General features: G+C 51.0%; 6 protein-coding genes across 6 annotated transcripts; 4 read left to right on the top strand and 2 right to left on the bottom strand.

Annotated features, from left to right (window-relative positions):
• Positions 1-2,701: 2,701 nt before the first annotated feature.
• V8C40DRAFT_168873 (NADPH--hemoprotein reductase) lies at positions 2,702-5,189 on the bottom strand. The gene is made up of 3 exons (XM_083211584.1): positions 3,230-5,189; positions 2,887-3,165; positions 2,702-2,827 (listed from the first exon to the last, which is right to left on the bottom strand). Exons 1-3 carry the CDS (start codon positions 5,015-5,017, stop codon positions 2,810-2,812), a joined length of 2,085 nt encoding a protein of 694 aa, XP_083075341.1. The 5' UTR covers positions 5,018-5,189; the 3' UTR covers positions 2,702-2,809.
• A 2,484-nt stretch (positions 5,190-7,673) lies between these two features.
• On the top strand, positions 7,674-16,339 carry V8C40DRAFT_168852 (cell morphogenesis N-terminal-domain-containing protein). The gene is made up of 3 exons (XM_083211583.1): positions 7,674-8,108; positions 8,293-8,960; positions 9,021-16,339. The coding sequence occupies exons 1-3, from the start codon at positions 8,105-8,107 to the stop codon at positions 15,990-15,992; spliced, it is 7,644 nt and encodes a 2,547-aa protein (XP_083075340.1). The 5' UTR covers positions 7,674-8,104; the 3' UTR covers positions 15,993-16,339.
• A 622-nt stretch (positions 16,340-16,961) lies between these two features.
• On the top strand, positions 16,962-17,937 carry V8C40DRAFT_168839 (uncharacterized protein). Its single transcript, XM_083211582.1, has one exon. It carries the CDS (start codon positions 17,265-17,267, stop codon positions 17,865-17,867), a length of 603 nt encoding a protein of 200 aa, XP_083075339.1. The 5' UTR covers positions 16,962-17,264; the 3' UTR covers positions 17,868-17,937.
• Positions 17,938-18,257: 320 nt separating this feature from the next.
• On the top strand, positions 18,258-19,026 carry V8C40DRAFT_238396 (uncharacterized protein). The gene has a single exon (XM_083214437.1). It carries the CDS (start codon positions 18,355-18,357, stop codon positions 18,850-18,852), a length of 498 nt encoding a protein of 165 aa, XP_083075338.1. The 5' UTR covers positions 18,258-18,354; the 3' UTR covers positions 18,853-19,026.
• Positions 19,027-19,085: 59 nt separating this feature from the next.
• V8C40DRAFT_168836 (uncharacterized protein) lies at positions 19,086-22,427 on the bottom strand. Its single transcript, XM_083211581.1, has 2 exons — positions 21,766-22,427; positions 19,086-21,698 (listed from the first exon to the last, which is right to left on the bottom strand). Exons 1-2 carry the CDS (start codon positions 22,018-22,020, stop codon positions 19,587-19,589), a joined length of 2,367 nt encoding a protein of 788 aa, XP_083075337.1. The 5' UTR covers positions 22,021-22,427; the 3' UTR covers positions 19,086-19,586.
• Positions 22,428-23,052: 625 nt separating this feature from the next.
• On the top strand, positions 23,053-24,168 carry V8C40DRAFT_238394 (uncharacterized protein). Its single transcript, XM_083214436.1, has 2 exons — positions 23,053-23,249; positions 23,350-24,168. The coding sequence occupies exons 1-2, from the start codon at positions 23,135-23,137 to the stop codon at positions 23,862-23,864; spliced, it is 630 nt and encodes a 209-aa protein (XP_083075336.1). The 5' UTR covers positions 23,053-23,134; the 3' UTR covers positions 23,865-24,168.
• Positions 24,169-25,967: the final 1,799 nt, after the last annotated feature.

Here is a 25,967-nt window from a genome sequence, read left to right as displayed (position 1 = left end):
GGCCAAAGGCAAATGGTGCTACCAAGACAATTGATTGAGATGAAGCGAGAGTAATTAAGATAGAACAAGCTATCAAGCAAGATGAAGTCTCGAAGAGATTCGGGCGAGGCAGAAGGCTGCAAGAGAGTGACGAGGACTGTGGGATGTGATGCTGTGAGGAGAAGGGAAAAGGAAGAAGAGATTGAAGAGGAAGAAGAGAGAGAAGCAGAGAAGTAGGCGGAGGCGTAGACGAGACTTACCTAAGCCCTGCAGAAAAGGAAGCTGCAACAAAATCTATTTCTCCAAGAAACGGAAGGAGTCGTTGTGATAAGCTATGCCAAGGGGGCCGACGCTGGTGCTGGTGCAGGCGTGATGGCCGCGATATTAAAGACTAGAATTACCACCAAGCCAGGAGAGACGCGTGTGAGGGAGGAAGAATTGGCAACAATGCGAACGGAAGCGAAAAATGACGAAATACGCGCTGCGTTGATTTGGCAGGCTGGGCTGAACAACTGCCAGCTGACTTGACTTGCTGCTGCCAGGTGTCTGTCGGTCTGCCACCAGTGCAGGTGATTCAGCTCGGGCCGTTGATATCTAGACGGGATAGAATGATATGGAGATGATGCGGGATTGAGAGGTTAGTCCTGATCTTCTTTTGTTGCAAAAGAGGATATCTGTTTGTCTCTTTGCATCTGCAATGCAAAGTCGATGCTTGGTATCTGTGTTAACAATCAATTCTCGGTGGTAGCCTTAGCAGGTTCATTCCTTCTTACAAGCGTTATCCTATCCGCTTCGACGAGCTTTGGGTATAGGCTTCTCCTCCTCCCAATACCAAACAAATTCGAACCGAAAGCACTCCTATATGCCAGCAGTATCTTCTGCTTTTGTCGACACCCGCACGTTCACTTTGAGCCAACAAGGCTGCTCAAACGTTCCTAAAAGGCACAGTTCATCTGCGGAACCAACTCGATGCTATTGCTCCAAACATGCATTACCAAATTCGAAAATCTAGCAGACACACTCGAACGAACAAGGCATAAAACACTGCGACAGATACCGAGCGGATTAAAGACGATAAAGATACAGTCGAGCCTATAGAAGGGCATGCAATAAGGGAGCAGAATGATCACGGAATACTTGGACAGGCACAACCACTGTCACGTTTCGTTCTGGATATGCACCTCTTATAAGAGTCATGGGGCTACCCGTCTAATAGGGTGGATGCAACAATGCATTACCACGACAAGATGTGTAAGTATCCCAACAGAGTGCGTCCCTCTGACACTGATGACACCCAGCAACAACAGTCTTTCCTTTTTCCCCCCTTCGCTGTCAGACATGCGCACAGATGGCCGTGGTTCACTATTCCCAGAGCCAAGGTACTGGCCAACCGGATTTCTGGCCTTGATGAGACCAGATCCATCCTTGGACGGGACGCAGCCCCCAGACTGTACTCCGTACGAAGGCCGCCAAAGGGTCCCGAATCCACTCGTCCGAATTATTGTGCCTATCAACCCCAGCAAGGAGCACGGGGCAGGCGGGAAGGTGGTTGAATTTGTCTCAACCCGCAAGTGACTAGTTGGGAATAAGATTCGGATGGCTCCTGAGGTCCATTTTACTAAGACATGTTGTTTGTCTGGCAGCCGATCCTGTGCTTGGACCGAGACTACGGGATGTTGCTTTTTATGGTGCTTTGTCCAAGACTCTTTGGCTATTGCCCCCCACAAGTGTACGAATTATGCTACGCTTTTTTTTTGGTTTAAGTAGAGCCATTTACTCATGATTATCTCTCGCACGATGAAGAGCGGATATCGACTATATGGATCGGATCTCGGTAGATCATCTCCCAGGCAACTAAAGAGAGCCGTCTTCCTACCATCCCCGCATAAGAGACGATCTCTTATGCACGGCGTTCAAACTATCAATATTTTCCACCAGAGATGGATATTGTTTCCCCTCTGGGGCGATTGGCAAGAAAGCAAGGAGGATGGTGCAATTCCGCTTGTCTCCCTGGCCAACTAACAGCCAATCCAAGATGCCTTTGCTCCATAAAGCACCAACCGCCGTAGCTTCATAATTGCTTTTTTCTTTCCTGATACCAAAATTAATTTCACTATCAAGGGTCACGAGCGCCACAAACATACTACGATCAAGACTCCTGGGGGTGTGCCTTTTAAGACCAGAATCATGACCTGTCATTATCTGTCTGAGTATCTGGGTTGAGAGCGGCTGACTAAGTGCGATAATGGGCCGGGCTGAGACATGGACCCTAGGTATTCAAGACAATTATTATCCCAAGTAACGTTTCGTACGATATGAGTATTTAGTAGATTTGGTAAATTTAATACATACTATCAACGGCGATGCACTTGGCATAAAGAACAATTATGTCAAAAATGTGTAGTGATATTCTCAGTATCTTCCCAGCCTGCACATGTTTTTTCCACCAAAACCATACATATCCAAGCCATCCATCTCTATTTACCGGCCGGCCAACCCTTCCCGCACAACAACGAATAATTACCAAGGTCTGTGAAATAAAACAACCTCCCGTGCAGAAAATGGGCCCGGCCTTCCCTGATATAACCTCTAGATCCGATAGCCCAGGTATTTAACGGATCCGTCTAAGTAAGAGCAAATGTCAGATGTTGTGCATGGCTTCATAAACAAACGCCGGCGATGTGCTTCGCAGTCGAAATGACTCCGGCCCCCCCTTCCCGACAAAGTATTTATGCAAAATTGATTTTTTTTCGAGTGATAGGGGGTTTTGGCCCCCGTACAATTGTCCTCGAGAAAAAAAAGTAAATCATTTTGTGCTAGATGCATTTTTTTATGACCAGACATCCTCCTGTAAAAATGTATTAGTGGACGTTTGTTCCTTGGTTGGGCTTGGGGGATGAGACATACCTGGTACTGGTTTGCTGCTCTCATGTTCTTGACAATCTCCTCTGCCTTGGACTCTGAGACGCCACGGCCCTCAGCAATGATTTGAGCTAGAACAGTGTTGACTTCACGGGCCATGTTGGCAGCGTCACCGCAGACGTAGAAGAAGGCCTTTTGAGAAAGCAGGTCGCTGATCTCGGCGGATCGCTCCTTGAGTCTGTGCTGAACGTAAACCTTTTTGGAAGACTCTCGGGAGAAGGCAGTGACCAATTCGAACTTGTCGCCAAGGGCTTTCTTGTATTCCTACACATGGCAAAAGTGATGAGTCGGTGATAATCAAATATGGAAAGAAGGGGGAGAAACGTACCTCGAATTCAGATTCATACATGAAATCCTCAGTGCTCTTACGGCAGCCGAAAAACAGAATGGTGCGACCAACATTGATACCTTCGCGTGCCTGCTGAGCTCGCTCCTGGATAAAACCTCGGAAAGGAGCAACACCAGTTCCAGGGCCAATCATGATAATAGGCTTGGCAGGGTCGGACGGCAGCTTGAAGTTGGAGTGGCGGACGTGAACCGGGACGTGAATACCATCGTACTTGTTACGGGGGCCGTGGAGCTCGTAGGTCAAACCGAAAGGCGAAGGCTCGGGATCTCCATTCTGCTTCTGCTTCAAGGCCAGCAGGTAGTTGGTGGCGACACCACGGAACGGATCCTGTCGGCCGACAACCATGGACGACTCGACGACGGCGGTGACAGAAATCTTCTTGGGCTGAACGTGGGAAGAGGACGAGATAGAGTAGTAGCGGGGCTGCAGCTTGGTCAAGCCTTCGATGAAAGCAGAGAAGGGGATCTTGTCCCAAGTCTCTCCGTTGCCGACGTGTTCCAATAAGCGAGCAATGTTCAAGAGCTGAGAGCCAGTCTTCTCATGGAAGTAGTCCTTGTCGCTTCCCAGCTTGGTCATCTCAGTCTTGATCTCCTCGTTGGGAGCAAAAGCAGCCAGAGTGGAGACGAATTGACGGGAGACGGGAGCACCAATTTCCAAGTGGTAGCGAACGATGGCATCGTAAGTGGTAGGAGTCGGGAAGGGAACCTTGGCAGTGGGCTCGAGAGCCTTGACGGAGATGACTTGCTCACGCTTGTCGGTAAGTCCAGTGATGCGCAGGAATCGGTCAACCTCGTCACCAGCGTTGGTAGGCCAGATGGCAATGTGGTCACCAGTAGTGTACGAGAGGGTGGAGCCGCTGATGTCAATCTCGAGGTGAATGCAGTTCCTGTCCTTGACCTTGAAGAGTTCGTAGGATTCGGCAATGGGGGCAATGTACGGGTTGTGAGCGTTGAAGGGACCCTTTTGGGCGCCTTCAAGGTGCATCTTATTGGGCTCGCCGAGGTAGACTTCGGGGGACTGAGGAGTCAGGCCTTCACGGACAGTAATACCAAAGACGGGTTCGTAGACGGCCTCGCGCTCTTCCAGGCCCATGTGAGCAGCCAAAGCGGCCCACATGGGTTCCTTCCAAGCCAAAAAGTCTTCTTCCATGGTTCCAGCGCCATCGTCACCCTCGCCGGCGTTGCCAATGCGGTGAGCGCCATACTTGGTCAGGAGCCTGTCGACATCCCTCACCATAGAGTTGTAGTGTTCGTAGGTGTTGTTACCGAGACCGAAAGCGACGTAGTGGAAGTTGTCAAGAGGAGCGTCCTCGCCGCCCTGAGAGAAGGCGACGTCGTCTCCGTTGATGAACTCGTAGAACTCGACAGCGTTATCAGTGGGCTCGCCCTCGCCGTAGGTGGCCATGACGAAGAAGGCAATCTTGTCCGAGGGCAGCGTATCCATAGCGTCAAAGTCGTACTCTTCTAAGTCAGCGACCATTGTCTCGAGGCCAAAGCGACTCTTGCCCTCCTTGGCAAGACGAGAGGCGTAGTCCTCAGCGGTACCGGTCTGCGAGCCATAGAAGATGATGCAGTTTTTGCCAGACTCCTCCATCTTCTCAACAAAGTTGCGAGTCTTGCCCGCCCTGGCGGCATTGCCGTTGAGGTAGGCGGCGTTGGCATAGGGATCCTTCTGCTTGGCCCAGAGCGTTCCCTTTGTCAGGTAGGCAAATGTTCCCAGCAGGATGACACCCAGGACCAGGATGTCCAACGTGTCCAGTTCCGCCATGGTGGCGGGGTTGCAGCAGCAACAGGCGATGCTCTGCCTCTGCTCTTCTCTCGGTCAAGTCAAGCGATTCCCGCGAATCAGCAAAGCGAAACAACGCAAGCAAAGAAACCAGGTGCTCGAGAGTGTCGCGCAAGTCGGTCCCCCTTGCAGCAACAAAAAGGTGTTGGCTTTTGTCGATTTAAGGCTGGATCTGTCTGGCGGTTTTGCGCGGCCTAGTCCGGAATAATTGGACGGGGGAGGGTCGGACGAGCGAGAGGGTGGGCCGTGGCGCGGAATAGAAAAAAAAAGAATCAAACCAATCCAGCCAGATAACGGAGCCTGGCGGGTGAGAAGCCACGGCTTATGCTAACGTGTGCTTGGTATCGCCCTACTTTGTTTGCGGGCAAAAGTCAGCCCGATGTCGTTCTCAGCCCCTGGGCAAGAAGACGGGAAAGGAGAGATTGAGAAGGAAGCAAAATTAAAAAAAGAAAAGAAGAAAGTTTGGTCAAGTTTGGCTGAACTTGGAGGGGGGAACAGCCTCTTTTTCACATGATTCGAGTTCGGGATTACCTAGTATGGCCAGGCATTGCTCAACAACCTCAGCTTACATGTACTTTCCGTGTACGTGTAAATCTGATGGAGGAATTCCGCCCCAGTTGCCGGCTCCGCCCCCCGGCGACGGACTACGGAGTAGTGGTGCAGCCCGCGTGCAAATTCAATGTTGACGGTGCGAGAGAGTGATACCATTCCGAGTGCAAGGCTGTCTAGTTCCATGCATTGCGTTGCGTCCGCTTACTAGTCTAGCAGGGTCACCTGTGCCAATCCCATCGAGATTGTATCCTACCTATCAGAGACTCACTGTCCAAGTTGGTGATAAGAGGCCACGTTGTAGATTAGTATCGGTGAGCAGCACAACTTGCAACAAGGTAATACATATGACGTTGAACAACTTAGAAGAGATGCAACAACCAACAGTGTAGACTATAGCATTGCACGTATACAACATCGATGATAACCAGCTCTACTGCGTAGAGAAAACTCGGCAACCAGTTGAGGCTATTTGCTATTAGTCCTAGGTTCTAACAACCGCCAACTCTTAAAGAGACCAAAAGAAGAAACCCCAATAACCCGATCTCGCTCAAGCTTGCTTTGATCGACTAAAACTACTAAGCCCATGAGACATTTTCCCAACAGCCAGGACACTCTTGCACTGGTCGCATCTTATTTTCGTACCCGGCATGCTCCTAGCGGGGCAAATGACCTGAGACCACTGATTCCATCGTGTCAAGGACGAGCGACGTGCGAAACCCGAGTACGGGGTATGGAGTCCGAGGCGTCGGCGCGGCGTCGGATCAAATGGTGGCACCGCCAAGGTACGGGGCCAGGGCCTGTGGTTCTGGGGGACAACCAAGTACCATGCGGGTACCTAAGATAATGCGCATCAGCTCGTACGAGCTACTCTACTCGTACGAGCAACACATAATACATACATATGTACGATGAGTTTTCTTTCTAAATACTACATTGACAAGGCTGCTGCAACTCTATTATACCTTGATGGGCATCTGCATCCTAGGGTATAAAAAGAAAGAAGAGACACGGCCGGAAAAAGGAGGGCTGTGGTGATGGAAGTTGATGGGAACGATACAACACTATCATCAGCCATGCGGCAATGGATGTGGATGGCAAGAAGGGTTACACTTTATGCTCTCGTGCATGAGTAGTCAGCCATGACTAGACTTGGTTGCAGATAACTGATCACCACACTACCGAGATTCTTTTCGTCTTCCAGCTGCAATATGCTTGGCCCTGGCCCCCATGCTCACCTCCTCGCGTACACAATTAATATCAGGACAAGTGTTCATACAACCGCGGAGCCCTCCGGACTGCATCTGCAATGACACACTGCGGTAATCTTCCAATCGCAGATTCGCAGTTAACAGGCTTTGATCCGGAAACGAGCACCTTTGGCCCTGCCCGTCTTCTCCCGTGGGCATCGGTCTCGGTCGTCGCGTATTCGGGATGTCCGCGGAAGCGAGGCTTGCGAGCTGCTATCCGTCGGAACCTCTTCCGAATTTATGAGTGATGAAAGAACATCCAAATATGCCGAGCATAGGCGCGCAATAGATCAAAATGCTGGGGAAAGGAATATCACGGGTAAGTAAGGAGATCTAATACTCCCCGCCTCAGTTTCCTTGCCGATTCCGATTCCCCAGGAAATCCAAGTGCCGGCGCTTTGGTCCATTTGCTGGAGAGCACGCGCCACCGACGCTATTTGGGAGGGCTAACATACCGCATTTGGTGCAGTGTCGTCAATGTCTATCAATTCGGCATCGAGCTAGAAATCCGCGGCAACTGTGCTTCGAGTTGAGTTGACCCTGCGGCTTTCGGACGGCAGATGCGGGGACTCTCTCTCCCTCCGTAATTTTTCGTTTCTTTTTCCTTTTCCTCTTACCAACCACCAAGGAGAGATCACATGCATATATAAAATTGGGCGATGCTTTCTTCCGCGTGGCCGTGGCGTCCCAGACAGACATCAGCCAAGGCGCTACCCTGGAGCTCTCCGCATTTTCAAAATCTCCCTTACATGATCTAATTGACACCGGTTCAAGTTCTCCCCACAAAAAAAAAAGAAAAGGCTCAGAGGCAAAGGCAAGGGAGAATTAGAAAGAAAAAAGAAAAGACAACTCAAGGAGATAGACAATACTATTCAGATTTCGACCTAGCTTCGCATCCCGGAGGACCCTTAATCCGCGGCCAATCGTCTGCCCGCCGGCTGCCCCTCCCTTTATCATGGCCGCCGCTGATAGGACCAGCCAAATGCCCTTGCAGCTCTCGCAAGACACCTTCTAAGCCCAGGCGGCTGGGGAAAAAAAGAAGCAAAGAGCCCAAGCCGGGCCCTATAAGGAATTAGTCTCGCTCGGACAGCGTTAACGGGGAGCCAGGCTAAATTGACTATCCTGCTGTGTTTCCCTGCTCTGTGCTTCCCGGCTGCAGCCGTGTCATCGTACTGGCTGATAGCTCCAAGACTTGCTGTTTGGCGTCATCGTTGGAACAGCGCATGCTACCGTAGGCAGATGATGGGATTGGGCTGCGGTCCGATTCGAGATGGGTAAGTAGAGCGAGATTTCTGCCTCTGCCTCTGACCCTGATTAGCAATCTCCGGTTTGGTTGATTGATTGATTGATCGATACAATATCAAATGGCGTTGCTTGTCTTGCGTCTGTGTGTCATGACGGGCGCACCAAAAGCCTCGTTTTTGTCAAGTCTAGCTGCTGACAGATGAACGCGCCCAGTGCCATCGCAATCGGCGCCGGACAATGCTCACGAGTCCGCCAAGTTCCCGAGGCCTGCGGCGAGGCTCGATGAGGAATCCGACTGGGATCAGACATATCGCCCTCCCCCTCCGGTCTTGGACTCGGCCTTGCGCCATCCTCCAGACCCGGCCGAAAAGACGACTCCTCTACCTTTGCCGTTGACATCGCCGAGAACTCTCGGGCCTCCTCCGCGGTCCACCGTCGTTGATCCGCCTCTTAGCTCGGCGAAGACCACGTATGGCCATCATCGTCAGACGTCCATCGTTCACGGCATCCAGCACTCGAGAAATGGCAGCGGCGCGAGCTCTTCGTCCAACCCGCTTAGTCCCCAGATGATTGCGGCTGCTGGCTTGGGCCTTGACCGAGTAGATTTACAGACGGCCCTAGCACGTTTAGAAGGAGATGCTGCGCCCCCCAGGCCTGTTGCTACACCGACTGGGCAGCAGGCAAATTCCAGCGATGGAACCTATCCGATGAAGCGATCGCCTTCGGGCAACGCTGTTACCCCTCCGGGGACGGCTCCTTCGCGAAGAGCAGAGAGAATGCATAGCAAGTCGAGGCGTGACCATCCGTCACGTTCGTCCCGCCACCATCGAGACGAGCAGAAGACCGTGGGCGAATATGCGCTGCATGTGCTGTTTACATCTGTAAGATGAGCCGAGCCAGGCATGACAATATGATATGATGTGCTAATGCACCTGGAACAGTTTATTGCTCAAGCAGAAGAGAAGCTGAACGAATGTATAACCACTCCGTTTGACCCCGAGCCTCAGATTGACAAAATATGCGGCCCTGGCGTGGACCCGGCCTTTGACCAACTCATTGTTGCCCTTGGCCATATCGCGAGCCCCAAGCCCAAAAACCTGATAGACTCGATGATGCTCTGGAGGAAGAGTAAAAGCGATGCTGCCAACGAGGCGAGGACGCAGCTGCAACAATTGCGAGGGGCTCAGGGTCAGCCCCTGTCACCTCTGCTGCGCAGAAACACCGAACCTGTCCCAATTGGACCGGTCATCTCTAATGGATCCGACAGTGGCCTCTCCGGAGGCAGTATGCTAGCTTCAAAGCAAGAATTTGTAGCCCAGCAAGAGCGCCGTTCAACTGTTTCCATTTATATCCTCTGCCGCGTCTTGCTCGAGGTCATATGCCAGAGCAGCCTGGCAGCCATTACCCCAGAAGTAGAAGACAAGCTCGAGAGCATCATCTTTGGCCAGCTCAAGATTGCCGATAGTGAACAGCTGCTGGCCTCGCCCTTGAAGATGGCCAATTGGAATCTCTTTGCGCTTCTTCTTGGCCATATGAGCGACATAAACTTTGCCGGCGTTACTAGGAGGTTTATCGAAGATCTCGACAATTCCCTGAGTGAGCGTGTGGCCAAAAGTCCCACCTCCTTGTCCAGTCGTGTGGATGCCAATGACGGAAAGATGGATCTTGTTCTTGGGGGTATGAAACACCTTCGCATCAAAATCTCACCTGAAGATGCCTGGGAACAATCGTGCGACTTCCTCGTCTCTCTGGGCCGCCTTTTCAATAGATCTCATGGCCAAAGGGTGAAAACAGCCTTCTGCCAGATTATCGACTTGTTGCTCCTCGGGATTGCTTCCAAGGCGAGTAACAGCCACCTGATGCATCCAAAATGGATGGAGGTCGTGGCAGCTATTGGACCACGGCTGGCACAAATGTTCACCAAACCGCGACATTGGGCCGTCGCGTTCCCGCTCACAGCCACGATGCTTTGTGTTTCTTCGCCAGATAACTTTGGAGCCCAGTGGCTACAGCTGGTCCTACCTCTGCAGACGAAGATTAAGGACCGACTGATGAAGCCGCTGTGCCTACAAGTCATCTCCCGCTTGGTATGGACTTACCTCTATCGTACCAACGATACCTTTCAAAGTGTGGCACGGAAGCTGGATGATGTGATCAAGCTGGTGCTTCCACCCTCCAAGCGCGGCGTCGTTGCATCTGATGCCACCATCACGGAGCCCCTGATTCAGATAATTCGCATCATTGGATTCAAATACCCCGAGTTCTGCTTCCGCACCATAATATTTCCTCTCATTAATGCCGAGCTTTTCATTGCCAATAAAGAGCTGAGAGTTGAGCAGCTGGACCCGGATAGAATTGTAGTTGGCATCAGAGCTTTCTTGTGCATCATGTCAGATTTGGAAAAGGGGGAGCAAGGCAGGCCACTTTTTCCCCAGTTGTACGACTCGGGGACGCCAACAATCGCAGAAAGGTTCCCAGCATCACCCATGTTGGCACCGCCTCGCAGCGCTTCTATCTCTGTAGCGAGTTCTTCGACAATACGAGAAAGCCACGTTTCGCGTCCCGTCCTCACGCACGTACTGACGGATGGCGTCCGAGAGTACTACAACAAGTTTTGCGAAATTCTTGGAAAGATTACCATTGTGTGCGATAACACGTTTGGTGGCCAGGCCGCGCTGGACGAAAAGTTTGGCAGTCCTGGACCCAAGACGCCAATCACAGAATCCTTTACCTTTTCTCGGAGGGATGAGCATCAAACTGCGGCAGACCAAAAGCAGGCATTTTACGAGCTGCTGCATGTTGCCGTTCAAGCACTCCCCCGCTGCCTCTCTGTTGACATACCCTTCAATTCCCTCATCAATCTTTTATGCACAGGCACTGCTCACGTCCAATACAACATTGCGGAATCTTCTGCCAACTCCCTCAAGGCAATAGCTCGCCAGTCCCGCGCGCAGCAAGTCACCATGGGGTTCGCCCGCTTCATCTTTAATTTTGATGACCGATACTCGACCATGTCTGACGGAGGAATGCTTGGGGCTAATCATATCGAGAATACGCTACGGCTCTATGTTGAACTTTTGAAAATATGGATAGAAGAGATTAGGCAGAAGGCCAGAGACGCTGCTGCAGTGGGCGAGTCCGAGGCCAACGGGCCCGGTGACCGGGCTCTAGAATTCTCTGGCATTTGGGCCGAAGTTGACCAGGCTGAGGCGCATGGATTATTCTTCCTTTGTTCCCAGTCACGTCGCGTTCGATACTTTTCCATTACAGTCCTCCGTCTCATTACCGAGTTTGACAAGGCTCTTGGGAAAGACACATCGGAAGAAAAGGACTCGTTGAGGTTGATCAATGTTCTTGAGAATGACTCGTCTCAAGTGATGAATTTTGACGACGAACACCTATCCGTTGCTGAGCGTAGCAGGCTTCAGCGAGGCTTGCAGAATGGCAATGGCAAAGGCGCCCTCGTTGAGCTCTGTACTAGTGAGGTGACCTACGATACGACACTGTGGTTCAAGATATTCCCCAACTTGATGCGGATTGCCTTTGAGAAATGCCCATTAGCGGTCACAATCTGTCGAGATCTCATCTGCAACCGCGTACTTCAAATGTACAAACCCATTGTCTATCTGTCTGAACCTACACGAGGCCCATACCACACCGGCGAGGGCGTTCACAATAACCGTCCCGTACCCAGGTCGCCCACTACTCAGCCGGAATCGATAGTGGAGCAGTGGAAGTTGTATCTCATCTTTGCATGTACCACTCTAGCAGATCCAGGGAGCGTGCCGCAGAGCATTCCCAAAGATGCCATTCAGCACACGCGAAAGTCCTCCAAGCCCTCTGGGGCTGATAAAAACGTGACGGCAAGGACTCTTTTCAAATACTTGATCCCGCTCTTGTCTGCCACATCAGTATCCGTACGGGATGCCGTTGTCGTTGCCATGGGATCGAGCAATATCCACATATATCAGACCTTGCTAGAGGAACTCCAAGGCCAGGTATCTCGCTGCAACGACGACGCTCGTGCGAGAATCCACCAACGCACAAACAGTAGCCCTCGCAGAAACCGCAAAATGGATCTTCTGAGAACAGAAATCACACACGTTTTCAAACTGACTTCGCACTTCCTCAAGGATCCAATTGTTTATCAGTCTGAATTCTTCCTCAACACCTTGACCGCGTATGCCAAGGACCTCAAATTATTCTTGATGGACGGAGAGGTGCAGATGGATTGGGATTTCCAAAAATTGAGAAGATACTATTGTGGACTCATGGAGTCGCTGTTTGAAGGAATCAACCGGACGAGCGACCCAACTCGCTGGATGACGTTTGAATCTCGTAAATCGGCATTTTCTCTCATGGAAGACTGGTGTGGATTCTCTCCCAACCAGAATGAGATCCGGGCTAGAGAAGACAATATGCGGCAGAGCCTGATGGATCAGCAATCCTTGGGCGAACGGGGTACAGCCACTGCGGCCATGGAAATCGAGAAACGCAACCTGAGGACTGCAGCCCTGAGTGCCATGTCTGCATTGTGTGGCGGGCCTATTACCTTGACGACTGAGAGCGGTGCTACGCTGCAGTTTGATATTCGCCGAATGCTTGCCTGGATTGAGGCCATTTTTAATTCGGGCAGCGACAAGATGAACGTCATCGGCAGGAGAGCTCTGAAGAATCTCGTGGTTCACAACAAAGAGTATCCGTATCTGCTGGAGCATTGCATCGCGCGTTGTTACCTAGCTGACGTTCCCAAGGTTCTTGAGAGTTACTTCATAGTCACTGTCGAAGTGCTACAAGAGCATGGCGATTACCCTTGCCCCTTCTGGAAGCTTCTTGCGCTGTGCCTGTTTATGCTGGGAAATGATCAAAGCGAAATTAGGTCCAAGTCTTCAACTGTGCTGAGGATATTGGAGACTCGCCAGCAAAGAAACTCCAAGATCCAAGACTTTGACATTAGCATCTCAGATAAAACTCAAGCCGTGTACAAGCTGGCCCAGTTTGAGATCTCAAAGCGACTCGCTAACCAGTATACGGAACTCGCCTTTCATGTCATCTCCGAGTTTACCTTGTACTTTAAGGACCTTCAGCCGGCAGCGCAGCGAAATGTCGTTGCGGTTGTTTTACCCTGGATCCAGGCCATTGAACTGACGCTGGATCCGAATGGTGGCCCTACAGCGCAATCCTACGTGCTTTTGGCAAATTTGTTGGAAATCACAATCAAGTCAGGGGGCGCGTTACACAATGAAGTTCAAGCCCTATGGCAAGCGCTTGCTACTGGACCGCATCTCGGTAACGTGCGTCTCGTGCTGGATTTCATCATGCAGCTGTGCTTGGAGCGGCGCGAACAAAACTTTGTCGAGTACGCCAAACAAATTGTCGTCTTCCTTTCTACATCCAACAGCGCGCCTGGCATCAAAGTTGTCGAGTTTCTGCTGATGCAGATCAACCCCAAAGCCATGGTCCCTATCGAAAAGACTGGGATATCACAGGCGCCGCCTGACACCAGCAGCCTGCCTTACTGTGCAGATTTGGCGGAGGCTCTCCCCGTGGGCACAAAGCAGGCCGGGTTTTCTCTCGGTCAGCTTTCGCTAATTTTGCTCGTGGATCTTATGGTGTCTCCAGTCCACCTTACACAGGAGAGCGTCCCGCTTCTACTGCATGTTGTTACTGTGCTTTGGGATCACTACACTCCGTTGGTCCAGGAGCAGGCTCGCGAGATGTTGGTGCATCTCATTCATGAGCTGGTCATGTCGCGCATTGATGATCAGACGGATCCTCATCACAAAGAATCCATAGAGGAACTGATAGACTTGGTTCGTCGGCATGACCGTTCCGTTGTGTGGAGCTACGAAGACAGCAATGGAAAAGTCAATGATCATGAGAACAAAGTCCCCCCAAGCATGGAATATCTCACAAATGAGGTCGTAAGAACCTTTGAGGTATCGTTCCCGGGAATCAAGGAACAATGGGGCAGGTTGTCGTTGACATGGGCTACATCGTGCCCGGTTAGACACTTGGCATGTCGCTCATTCCAAATCTTCCGATGCGTCCTCACGTCCCTGGATCAGTTCATGCTTGGAGATATGCTTGCACGCCTTTCAAATACGATTGCGGACGAGGACCCTGAAATCCAAGCATTTTCTATGGAGATTCTGACGACTCTCAAGACACTCATCGTCAAATTGGACTCTGAGAAACTCATCACCTTCCCGCAGCTGTTCTGGACTACATGCGCATGCTTGGAGTCTATCAATGAGCGTGAATTTCTCGAGGCGGTAGAGATGTTGGACGAGCTAATTGGCAAAGTCGACTTCAGAGCCCCCCATGTGAGGAAGTTGATTGCAGATGGACAACCAAGCCGGTGGGAAGGCCAATTTGAAGGGCTTCAACCCTTACTTCACAAAGGCCTAAGATCGTCGCTCTGCTGGCAACCAACGCTCGACATTATGGATAAGCTCGTCATGCTCCCCGGAGATGGCCTCATTGGAGATGACAACCGACTATTCTTTGCTTTGCTGGCCAACTTTCCACGCTTTCTTGACGAACTAGAACGCGGTGGTCTTAGCCCGGAGGCAACAAACACGGCCAGGATACTCCTCGCCGAATCCGATAGGCAGGGTCTCGAAGGCATTGCGCTTATTATGGACGGCTTGATTTCCGACCACTTCCAAATCGCCGAGGATTTCATGAACCAGCTCTTTGGAGCACTTCGCGAGTTTTATCTGCCGCATATGGAGTTTAAGATGATTACGTTCCTGATTGGGTTGCTCACCAACTCGCTCTCCTGGGTCAAGGTTCAAACCATGCGTATCCTCTGCCTAGTTATTCCAGATATCGACATGCGCAATCCGGAAATTGCAGTCCACGGCTCTGATCTCATATCCCCGTTGTTGCGCCTCTTGCAGTCCGAGTTTTGCATGGGGGCTCTCGAGGTGTTGGATAACATCATGACCATGTCTGGAAGCCACATGGATAAGCAGCATCTGAGAATGAGCATGGCTCGCTTGACATCCAGAACTGTGCGGAAGGAGTACGAACGCGCTCAGAGTCTCTTTGGTATTCCAGAATTGTCCGGATGGGCTATTCCTGTTCCCGCTCGGAAGACAGAGGCTACGAGAGCCAATATCCACGCCGCCTTTTACATGTGCCAAAGCGCCGAGGGCTCGTCAACCGAACCCACCCCCACGGCGGAAGTTGAATTCCATTCGGAAGATTTTCCCTATGGATACTTTGATTCCTTGGAACGGTCGGAAACAATGCTGTCTGATGAGGCCCGAGTGGATGTTCATCCAGGCGATCTAGTCACCAAGCTGGATAGCCTTGATGACTTCTTTGACGAGCCTGCAAGTCCTCACACGGATGATGATGGACGCTCCTCTCTTACTATCACCGAATTTACTCCCGAGTCGTATGAGACGGGAACAGAGCTATACGACGAACAGATATTGCCAATCCTGCACGAAGCGTCCACTAATAACACTTCGTTTCAAAACGGATTTGTGGATCGACCTGCCGTGGTCTTTTCTCGAGAGCATGCTGCCAATACGATGACCCCGGGAGCATTCACGGTTGGCCGTGTCCTATCGCCCCCAACTCGCCCGGGTCTCCACGCTCGATCCATTACATCGCCTTCCGCACCGTCGTCTCATTACCCGCATGATTTTGCATCTGATGACGAGCTGGTCATGGGCGGCTTTTCAGATGCAGACGACGAGAGAATCGATCTTGGAAGCATGGACGACGCCTCGTTCTCGCTGGGGAGCAACAGACAGGGTGCTCCGAACCCAAACTTTTTGCGCCTCACAAGCAGGTCTCGGGAGCGGCAGAGAGATAAAGCGCCGCCGCAGCCTGTTCCCAAGATGTCGAGCAAGTTATACGTGACGAATATACCTGGACAAGGCGACGTTATTTAAAACAAAACAAAAAATACTGGTTGAAAACAAAAACAAAAGCTATATAGAGGTGTTTTTTCCCCTTTACTTGTATTTCTTTTCCTTCTTTTTTTTCTAATTTACGAAATGTTATGAGGCATGTGGGAGTTTTTGTTCAAGATGAGATGAGATGTTACTGAAAATGGGAAATAGATGGACATGAACCTGTATGAGTCACTGACAAGCAAATAATACCCTTTTGGCAGTTGTTATAAAAATTGGGAAAAAGAAGGAGAAAAAAACAGGGAGGGCGAGGGCACATGCCTATGAGGATGGGATGGGAGTCGAAAATAGGGGATGGATGTTTGGAGGGAGGGAGTTGGATGTGTATGGGTGGTGGATGCAGATAATAAATAGTTTTATTTTCTCTAAATGTGAAAATGGTAATGGGATTAGGCTTTTGAGCTGATTTTGGTCATTGTGATGAGCTTTTAGAGGCTGATAGATGATATACCTATATACATATTTGTTGATGTGTATGGAGTGCAGGATATATCTATGAGCTTCGTCAAAGGCCGGCGATATTGAACTTTGGAGGGCAGTATTACTTGCTATGTATTTTCCCAAGTATATCCTGAGCTACTGTTAATAAAGAAAGACTCCGTGACCATTTTGAACCGTCAATTTAGACATAGGTTATGTAGAATCAAGAGGATTTCTATCGGTGAAGTCGAATTACAGGGTAATTAAATCAGAATGGCTACCCAGCGTCCGAACTTGGCTGCCCGGCATCTCAAGTTTACGGCAGGAGATGTATTTTGTACACAATTTGAGATACTGCCTTTTATAAAGAGTAGCAACAGTAGAAAAGACGGCAGCAGTACACAATTGACAGCGATAGCATTCACAGTGAAATATTGGAGGACTGATGCAAAAAGAAAATGATGCACGTGACCGCAAGTGGGCATTTAGGTTGGAACATCTACTCTAGCACAACTCTATTGTAAAGTCGTACCATTCAATCAACTCATCCATAACTACCAAAGCAAAAACGAAACGAAAACAATACATACGATTTATTCAATCCCTCCAACTATCTCTTATCTCAATCCGACATTTTGGTGAATATCCAACTGGAGCGAGGGTCTCCAGCGCAAAACAAATCTGATCGCGCGGGGCACATCTCACACCACAAAGTTGCGCTTATACGCCCACCCGGCTACGTTTTTTGCGTCATAAGAGATTCAAGGCAAACCTCGCATCCGATACAACAGACTCACTCTCATCGCATCGCATCTCATCTCATAATTCATAATGGCCTCAGTACTCAAGGACAAAGACGAAATGGAGTCCGCAATCTCAAAACTCGCCATTGACTCCGCAAAAGCGGCATCCAAAGGCAAGGCCGCAAAGGCCAAGAAGCCCGTAGCAGACTCATGGGAAGACGAAGACGTATCCGACGAGGATGATGAAGAAGACGACCAGTCCACAGACAAGGACGATGCGGACGTTGAAGTAGGCACATCAACCCCATCGTCACTCGCCACGCCCGCCGTCCCGCCGCCAACACCCGCCTCGCCTTTAGGCTACGACTCGCCCCACGAATGGGCGTCTCTCGGCAGCCAGAGCCATAGCCAAAGTCAAAGCCAGAGTCAGAGCCAGAGCCCGATGGTGACGTCGGCATCGGGGAGCGGGGCCGGGACGCCGGCGAAGAGGCCGGAGAAGACGGACGCCGTGGCGAGGCGCATGATTGCGGCGGGGTTGGGGCTCAAGGCGCCGCGGCAGACGGAGGAGCAGCGGGCGTATCAGCGGTCGGTGAGGGAGCAGGAGAAGAAGAGGCGGGACGCGGAGAGGGCGGAGGAGGAGAGGCAGCGGGAATCGGCGGAGAAGGCGAAGGCGGCTGTGTGGGATGATTAATCTTTTTCTCTGTGTACGGAGTACTATGGATGAACTTTTTGTGTTGGGTACCTAGTAGTTTCTTGAGATGCCGGTGTAAATGTTGATGCTTATAATCAAGCGGAGGGTTTGCTTCAATCTACGGGGTTTTCACTTTCCCCTTATTCTAAGGAAAGGGGCGGACTCGACATGCCAGCGAGAGCGTAGCTTGACCTGAGTGGCTTCAACGTGTGTATCAAACAGGCATGCTGCCTGTGAAGCTCTCCAACTTCAACAGCAAGCGAGTGATCATGAGAGCCCTTTTCAAACAAACGGCAGCGGCTCTCCATTCTTAACAAGAACAACCTCCCCAACATCCCTCCCCCCTCCCCTCCTCAATGCAACATCAACCCCCTCCAACCCGCCCTCCTCCGCCCTCTGATTCCAAAGCATCTGCCTCACCACCCCATCACTCCCCTCGCAACAGAAATAACCCATCGGCATCCCCGCCCTACCGAGAGCATCTCTCATGCCCTTCGTCGCAGTCTTTTCCGCCACAAGCAGCCCCAGCACGCCTTGTCCCCTCCATCCGGCCGGCGCCCCGGCGAACGATCCCTCCAGCTCGCGGATCATGTGCGGGCCTACCCGCTGGATCCCGCCTTTGCACTGCACCAGGACCTTGATTGCTGGGGCTGTTGATGATGGTACCGTCCATTCGCCTACTAGGTCGACTCCAAAGTCTGATGCGCCGCCTATTCTGCGCAATGAGAAGCCGTATCGCCTTAGACGCTCCAAAACGAGGTACTCATATCGCGTTCCTGTGAAGAAGGGCGATTTCTCGTCCAGGCCACGTCGTTTCGCGTCTTCGAGGAAAGACTCGAGGTCAGAGTGCTGCGGTGTCAAAGACGCCAGTGGAGAGGAAGAGGAGGAGGAAGAGTTATGCTGCTTCGGCTTGGGCTTCTTTGTTGTTGCACTTGCAAACCCCCGGATAGCAGGTATCATACGGGGAACTTTGACGGCAGCATGATTGCGGATAATGCCTGTGACATTGAGAAGTATGCCACACCGTGGCATTGTCCCTTAAATCAAAAGGCTTGAGCTTGACGTTCAGTCTTATAGCTTTGAGAGAGGTTGACTTCATATGAGACTGGTATTCAGTAAACGGGGCGTATCCCGCCAAGACCGCTTATTGGAATATAGAGCTGCAGCCGTCTGTATTGTGAATTGAACGAACGTTCAAATCATTTACACACCCAATTTCAGCTTTGTCCAAGAATTGAATTGATTTTTATTATATTTAGCTACTGAAGCTTAAAAATACTTTTCATCTTCTGCATTAATGGAAAGCCAACGACATGTCTTCATACATGTAGGTTAAGGCGCACAGTAAAGTGTAAGGTAGCTGAGTGTACACGTGCTTTTGAAAAGTCACAGAATGGAGAGCGTAGCGTCAGAATAACAACTACTCACCTAATCGCATGGAACATACGACAAAGGGGAAAAGAAACAATAAGCAGTAATCTATGCCGAAAAATATAATCCGCCCAATCGAGAAGAGCTTTGAACAGGACTCACTCCTGTGTCTTCTAGTGTTCCAACGTCCAATATCGCCTGGGATAAGTGTGGTATGTCATGACAAACAAGGATCAAAAGAAAGAAAATAGAACGTAGGTCAATATGATGTACATGCCCTGAAGCAAATGACCGCGAAGACACTGTTCAATCTTGCACGGAAGCGGAATGACGGATAAGTCTCATTGTTCAGTCCGTCTGCTGAGGCTTTACGCCTAGGCCACGCAGGCGCTGAGAGAGCAGTCCCTCGGGAGCATTTCCAGGAGAGCTGCTAGAAGCAGAGCGGCCAAAAGCGTTTCCTCCGTAGCCGGCATCGCCCCTGTTGAGCTTCTCGTATTGCGATGGACCCCAGGTGTCAACGCCTCCCGAGTCCTTGGTGAACGGGCGGCTGTTGGCTACAGAAGACGAACCATTGAGCGAAGCATGTTCCACGACGGCTTCATCAAAATCACCATTGCTCTCGTTACCAGTAGTGTTTGGCTGCGGAAGACGCAGTGGGATTAATTCCATGGGAGTGACGCTACCGCGACCAGAGCTGGGCGACGGAGCCGTCTTTGGCATTTCCTCAGGAGATGCAAGGCCGTCCATACCATCAAAGGTCGACGTGTTACCGCCCATGAATATGCCCAGACTTCGCCGCCGCAAGGCCTTTTCGCTGGCCAGCATGGCTCCTGCGCCACTAGAAGTCGAAAGTGGAGGATTCATCACACGGATGGGCTTGTAGGGAGAGAAGCGCGGTTCGGGCAACGTTGTTTCGTTACGCAGCTTTTCCTTGCCGTCAGGCACCCGGTTCGCAAAAACGATGCGAATGCTCTTGTACAGGTAAAAGCGCCCCTTGGCGGGCGAGCAAATGTGCAAGTGAACGAGATATCGGAGAATGGGGCGGTCGTCGTCCGCCTGGGACATGTTTGGTATATTATCAATTATGGGACCAGCAGAATAACTGCGCTGGCGGATAAAAGTCTTGGTTCCCGGCATCATGCCGGTCAAGTCATATGGCACTAGAAAGAGTTTGACTGCTGTCTTGTTTGGGTTCTTGATGACGATTTGAATCTGCCCTGTTTCAGGGATTCTATAGCTTCCTCCCGGGGGCGCCCTCGGAGAAGCCGGTAGACGCTTGGACTTGGCAGCCTTTTGCCGTTCTCGATCCGCCTCCGTTTCTTGGACACTCAACCCGGCTGTTTCGCTGCTGGCCTGCTGCTTTCTGTCACTGTACCGGCTCTGTGCCTTTCTTCGCGACCTTGACTCCTCTTCGGGGTTGGAAAGTCCGTTCTCCAAGTCAATCTGGCCGACGTATGGGCTCGGGCCGTCGTCAAGGAGCGATCTCCCATGGGGAGCACCACCGTAGCTATAGTAGACGGCGGGGAAGGGGAGAGTTACATGCCGCGGGCATCTGAGGTTGGGTTTGCAGTTGCCCTTTCCCATTACGCCAATCTGGGCAACAAATTCAAACGGCTTTGATGGTGTTGTTGACATGCGGCCACGCAGAATGCTCTCTTCGTATGAACCAACCATGGAGGCGTGCTGGATAGGCGAGGTGTCTGGGCCAAAAGATTGTCGTCGAGAGCGCAGCAAGGCTGGCGTCTGAGGAGAGGAGAAGTGGTGGTGACTGTGGGGGAAAGTAGGGGTAGAAGTCAAAGAACGGCGAGGCTGGTGGGCTTGATATGGCAGAGCACCCTCTCGTCGTGGCGGAAATCGTGACTGTGGCCGTGACCTTGAGGAGGGAGGATGAAATGGCGAAGAATGATTTGAGTTGAGCTGGTGTCGCCACGTTGACTTGTATTTCATGGAAGGGAATTCAGGGGGCGTAGAGAAGTCGACATCTTCATTCGTCTCGGACTGGGCAAGGGGACTAGTCGGAGGTTGATACGCGAAGCTGGACAATGATGTTGATAGAGGAGAGGTATCGGATTTGAAGCCATCGGTGACATCTGTATCCAGCGGATGTGTTCTCCTACCATGGGCCCTTACTCCGTAGGGAAATGGCGTAAAGTGTCTAGGTGGTGAGGTTGCGAACCAAGCATGCTCAGACGTCATTCGTCCTTGGGCACCAGGCCTGCCCGGGTCGTTGTGCTGCCCATTCTCAGATGCCGTTACGTCGCTCGTGAAATCGCCGCTATGAAAGGCTGATCTCGGTCGTTCGATGCTTAGCCCATCTCGTAGTCTCGCATCGGCCGGCTCCGGCAGCTTGGTTTTGTCAGGTGTAATCGGCGCTGGCGGTAGGAGATTAGGCGACTCGGGTGAGGTTCTGCCTTGCTCCTGGGAGCTATGGGAGTTTTCATGCTGAAGAATCGACTCAAGCTGGAGAGGATTTGGTTAGCAAGAAGTACGAAAGACCTCTAGAGATATGCGCTATGCTTGGGCTTACATGTCGGTTGGGGACCCAAGTTGGGCTCTCTCCCCGTTTCAACCTCTCTATCAGCTCGGCTCTATCTGATATCCTGTTCTCCTCGTCGCCCTTTGTTGTCGATGAATGCATAGGGCTATCGGGGACCGGGCCTTCGCAAAGTTCGGTTCGTAGACTCTCCTCAGACAAGCGACGGCTCCTCGAGGGTGCCGGCTCAATAGCGATAGGGCTAGAGGCCGGCGATTCATGATGAATGTCGTCTTGGAAGATGGGCATTTGCGGCCGATTTTATGGCGGTGGTTCCGCAGCAGCTCCAAAGCAGCTGGAAATTACCGTATCATGAGAAAAAGAAAGCATGAGTATTGAAAATCTCTGCCGCCGGGATGATGGACGCAGCCGCAGCCGGAAACGTCACCATCGGAATCGATCTACTGGCCGGGCTGTTCATCCAAGCGGGACGTTCGCTGATGTTCTCGTGCTAGGTAGGGAAGATGCCGGCGGAAAAGCTGAGCTACGGGGGTGTCTTGCTTCGGCTGCTGCACGTCTGTAGCAAGGGTCGCTGCAGGTAGACGAGGGCAGCGTTGCTTTCGGTTGGGGGCGAGTAGAAATGCTTCGGCTTGGATGGACAAGGGAACAAAGTTTCTTGTGTTTACTCAAGTAGTCTACATACTGCCGGGGTGTCGTTGGGCGGTGAATCACGCAAACATTACGTCGGAGCCCAAAGGGCCCCGTGAAATGCCGATAGCGGGACGCCGGATAGCGCACGTTAGTGGAGTTTGGGGATCATTTACAGGCCATAGGGCATGCGCCTAGGATAAGGTGCATTGGCACCTCATGGATTTGAGATGGATGATATTGAGCACGGCCTTATGTCTCTATAATGCCTCTCTATGACGATGATGATAAGCTGTGGGGATGTATCTACATCACAGGTCTTGTTCCAGCTGAAATCACGAATACTTGAAAATGAATGCACAGACGATCGTTAACACGCCCTTCTGTCTCACCATGAATGTCGTCGCATGACTTGCATCTGGCTCCGCTTCCATCTGTTGATCAGGTACTTGGTCCAGCAGAGGCGCACGCAGCTCTCAGCTTGTACTCGCCTACTGTACTCGCATGTACAGCGGGCTTCAGCACCCCACCTGCCGGCAGTGCCGCTGGAATAGCGAGATGGTGCGCTGTTCCGGCGTGTCCTTCAGTGCTCACCTGTGAGGGGCCCCCGATTATGGCGCTACACTTGCGCTCACCCCACTGTCCAGCACCAAAAGGGCTAGCGGCCTGCTCTCACCTCGCGCCTCACCGGCATACTCACTTTTGCTCCAAAAGCAGTACAGGGCATAAAGAAAAAACAAGGCAAAGACGATATTGATTCGTCTTGACGAGTCTAATGGCCCCCAAAGGGACATCAGAAGGCGCAGGCACTACGTCAGAAGCCCCAAAGAAGAAGCACGGCTTCAGAGTCGGACCTGAGAATTTGCCAGACGGGCCATGGCGCCGTAAAGGTAACGTTCAAAAATTTTCCCTTCAGAATTTTCCATCTCATTTTCACAAGATCACAACATGAGCTCAAACAATGAAACTCACACAATGTCTTGTATGTAGTCGATCAGAAGAAGCGTGATTTAATTCACAGAGCCAAGGTCAAGAAGGAATACGCCAAGATTAAGGCTGCAGAGGAAGCCAAAGCCCGGCCAAGTCACCGTGATGATGAGGATGATGGCGAGGATGAAGTGAACTCGGCACAAGGCGACGCCCAGGAGGAGAATGAAGAGGAAGGAGAAAAGATGCATCCCACAAGGCAGCTTATGATCAAGGATGAAGACATGGCACAGGTTGGAGCTGAGGCTTCTGGCCCTAGTGACGGCCAGAGGCGGAGGACTCGACGCCCAGGTTACTACGAGAAGCAGCTGAAGAAGGCTGCAGACCGCCGTCAAGAAGCCGATGCCAAGAGAAAAGAGTATGAGCGACGAATGGAAGAGCGAGCACAGAAACAGGCTGAGAGGGAGAGATTCAAAAAGGCCATGGCCAAGACGAGGGATAAGGATGGCAAGAAAAAGCTGGGCAGGGAGAGTTCATTGTTGTTGGAAAAGGTCAAGAGGCTTGTTGCTCAGAAATGAGGCGGCAGGTTGGAGTTTTGCATTGTTCATGTTTTGTTACGATACCTTTGGCATATCAGATTTTGCGATTGCACCCTACGGTAATAATGGAGCAAAGGAATGAAGACTTTTGATATCAAGTCGAACGAGTAAAGCAGCCACAGGATTGCATGCTACATTCACAAAGACCCAAATTGTGAAAATCGCAGATCAAACTCATCAGGTTAAGTGAAGAGACACAAGGAAAGAGAGAGATGAGAGGAAAACACGGGATAACAAACACCAATATTGATCAATTCAATTGAGACACCGGGTAGAGCGAGACACACAGTTGCCTGCCTAGTAGAGGCACAACCTATTAATCACAAAAACTACTCCATACTGCCACTACCTGGTAGGATTTGCAGTCGACATAAGAAGCACAGCAGGGCTCTGACGGCAGATCGACAGCTCGACAAGGGTCGGGTACATGTCATGGGTGAGTCTCACACGTCTGCTGGAAGGCTTTGGCTCACGTTGTCTGTATCTTCTACAACTGGGTGGGCTGAGACAATGAGCGGGCTGTGATACTTGGAACCCCTGCTAGAGTTTGTGCATTTTGCTTTGTTCAGCTGGGCGTTAATGGCAGTGTAGAAAAGTTTGAAAAGGCTACGATGAAGCCTGAGGCGGCATTTGACTGATAATGTTACAGCAGAAAGACTGGACAAGGTTGTGATGGTAGACGTGGGCTGCGACAAGGTACAGATCGGGAAGCTGGCTCGGCCAATTGATGGGGATTTTCCATTTACATGAGGCGCCTTGTTGGGCTCGTCGTCTTGTCTGGCGGAAAAGACTGCCGTCTTTGGGATGTAAAAGCGAGTGTGACGAGTAAATGGGGGATTGCTGGATGGATTGAAGCTACATGTACTAAAAAGGCTGTTACTCGGTGCATCTACTCGGTCTATTATGTTGGTTGGTTGGTACAACATTTGAAGCAAGCAAATTGAAGGAAAGCCACCATCTCCACGTAGAGATGAAGTACGAAGAATAAAGGTAGGATTTAGTGCATCAAGGAGAACTCTAGTGCTGTCAATGTTAAATGAGAATGTCATTCGACGCGGAACAGCCGGGTGCTCATTTCAATGCCATGAAGACGTCAAATGCATTTCGTGCGAAGCAACCAACGCCCGCCCCAAATTCTCATCACCTCACCTTGGATTATTAAAGGCCGTTTGCTAGGAAAAGAGGCAAAAAAAGAGCCGTCCCGTCCTGTTTCGTCCTAGGAGCTGGAAATGCCCAATCAAGGTGAAACACGGCCCTAGTGGAGAGAAGGGGTTCAAAGTCATGCCGTGAAACACACGCGGGATGATGACTAAGGAATCTGTGGTTATTTGGTTTGAAGGCTGGAATGTGGCGTTGTCAAGACAAGTTATTAGGCAAGGGAAAAGAACAAGAAAGAAAAGTCGCTGGCAGAGATGAAACGGGCAAGGGCTGGATTGCAACGATGAAATGGGTTCGCATGGCACAATTATCACTCCCGAGTCAAGAGGCGTGTGATGTGTGGAATCATTCGAGCCCATCCCCACGGCTTGTTTTGGCGGTGGGATCCCCCCTGGTCGTGTTAGTCTCATACACGGAGTATGGATCGTATGTACGAGTAGGTATGTAGAGATAAAGACTGGACACATGTGTGTAGAGACAAAAGAGGCAAGTTTCGAGCCCCCCCCTGGACGATTTGGAGGAGGAAGAGGCTACGAGTACATGTATCAAGTCAGTCCTGGTTAGGCAGTGTGCGACTGTTGTTGGAAAAGTCTTCGTGCTACCATCCTTCAAAAGCCTGCATGTTACCTCTGGACCCGTTTGTCGACAGATGTTCCGCTGCAGATGTGGGAATACGTGCTACGTAGATTATAACTGATACAATCAAATTATTTGATGAAGGCTCGCACAAGCAGGTTGGCTCAGCTGAAGAAAGGAGAGCCACAATTTTTCCTGTAACACGTCAATTTGGCAGAATGATTGCACATCCAAGTATTCGCATGTACATGTACCCCAGACACAACATCAAATCCATCCATCGGCAAAACTCCCAAGGCCGAATGGTTTCAGTATTGTTCGAGCGGCATCGACTCAACTGAGCAAATC

The sequence above is a fragment of the Trichoderma camerunense genome (genome assembly GCF_050948025.1).
Source record: "Trichoderma camerunense strain CBS 138272 chromosome Unknown V8C40scaffold_5, whole genome shotgun sequence".
In the NCBI taxonomy this organism is placed as follows: Eukaryota; Fungi; Ascomycota; class Sordariomycetes; order Hypocreales; family Hypocreaceae; genus Trichoderma; species Trichoderma camerunense.
The sequence above is the reverse complement of the archived record's forward strand: the minus strand, read 5'-3'. Positions and strand labels throughout refer to the sequence as shown.

Coding starts and splice junctions, on each gene's coding strand:
- V8C40DRAFT_168873 (XM_083211584.1), bottom strand. CDS start 5,017: ATGGCGGAACTGGACACGTTGGACATCCTGGTCCTGGGTGTCATCCTG. Junction 3,166..3,229: donor TGTATGAATCTGAATTCGAG/GTACGTTTCTCC, acceptor TGCCATGTGTAG/GAATACAAGAAAGCCCTTGG.
- V8C40DRAFT_168852 (XM_083211583.1), top strand. Junction 8,961..9,020: donor TGCATGTGCTGTTTACATCT/GTAAGATGAGCC, acceptor CACCTGGAACAG/TTTATTGCTCAAGCAGAAGA.
- V8C40DRAFT_168839 (XM_083211582.1), top strand. CDS start 17,265: ATGGCCTCAGTACTCAAGGACAAAGACGAAATGGAGTCCGCAATCTCA.
- V8C40DRAFT_238396 (XM_083214437.1), top strand. CDS start 18,355: ATGCCCTTCGTCGCAGTCTTTTCCGCCACAAGCAGCCCCAGCACGCCT.
- V8C40DRAFT_168836 (XM_083211581.1), bottom strand. CDS start 22,020: ATGCCCATCTTCCAAGACGACATTCATCATGAATCGCCGGCCTCTAGC. Junction 21,699..21,765: donor CTTGGGTCCCCAACCGACAT/GTAAGCCCAAGC, acceptor AATCCTCTCCAG/CTTGAGTCGATTCTTCAGCA.
- V8C40DRAFT_238394 (XM_083214436.1), top strand. CDS start 23,135: ATGGCCCCCAAAGGGACATCAGAAGGCGCAGGCACTACGTCAGAAGCC. Junction 23,250..23,349: donor CGGGCCATGGCGCCGTAAAG/GTAACGTTCAAA, acceptor TCTTGTATGTAG/TCGATCAGAAGAAGCGTGAT.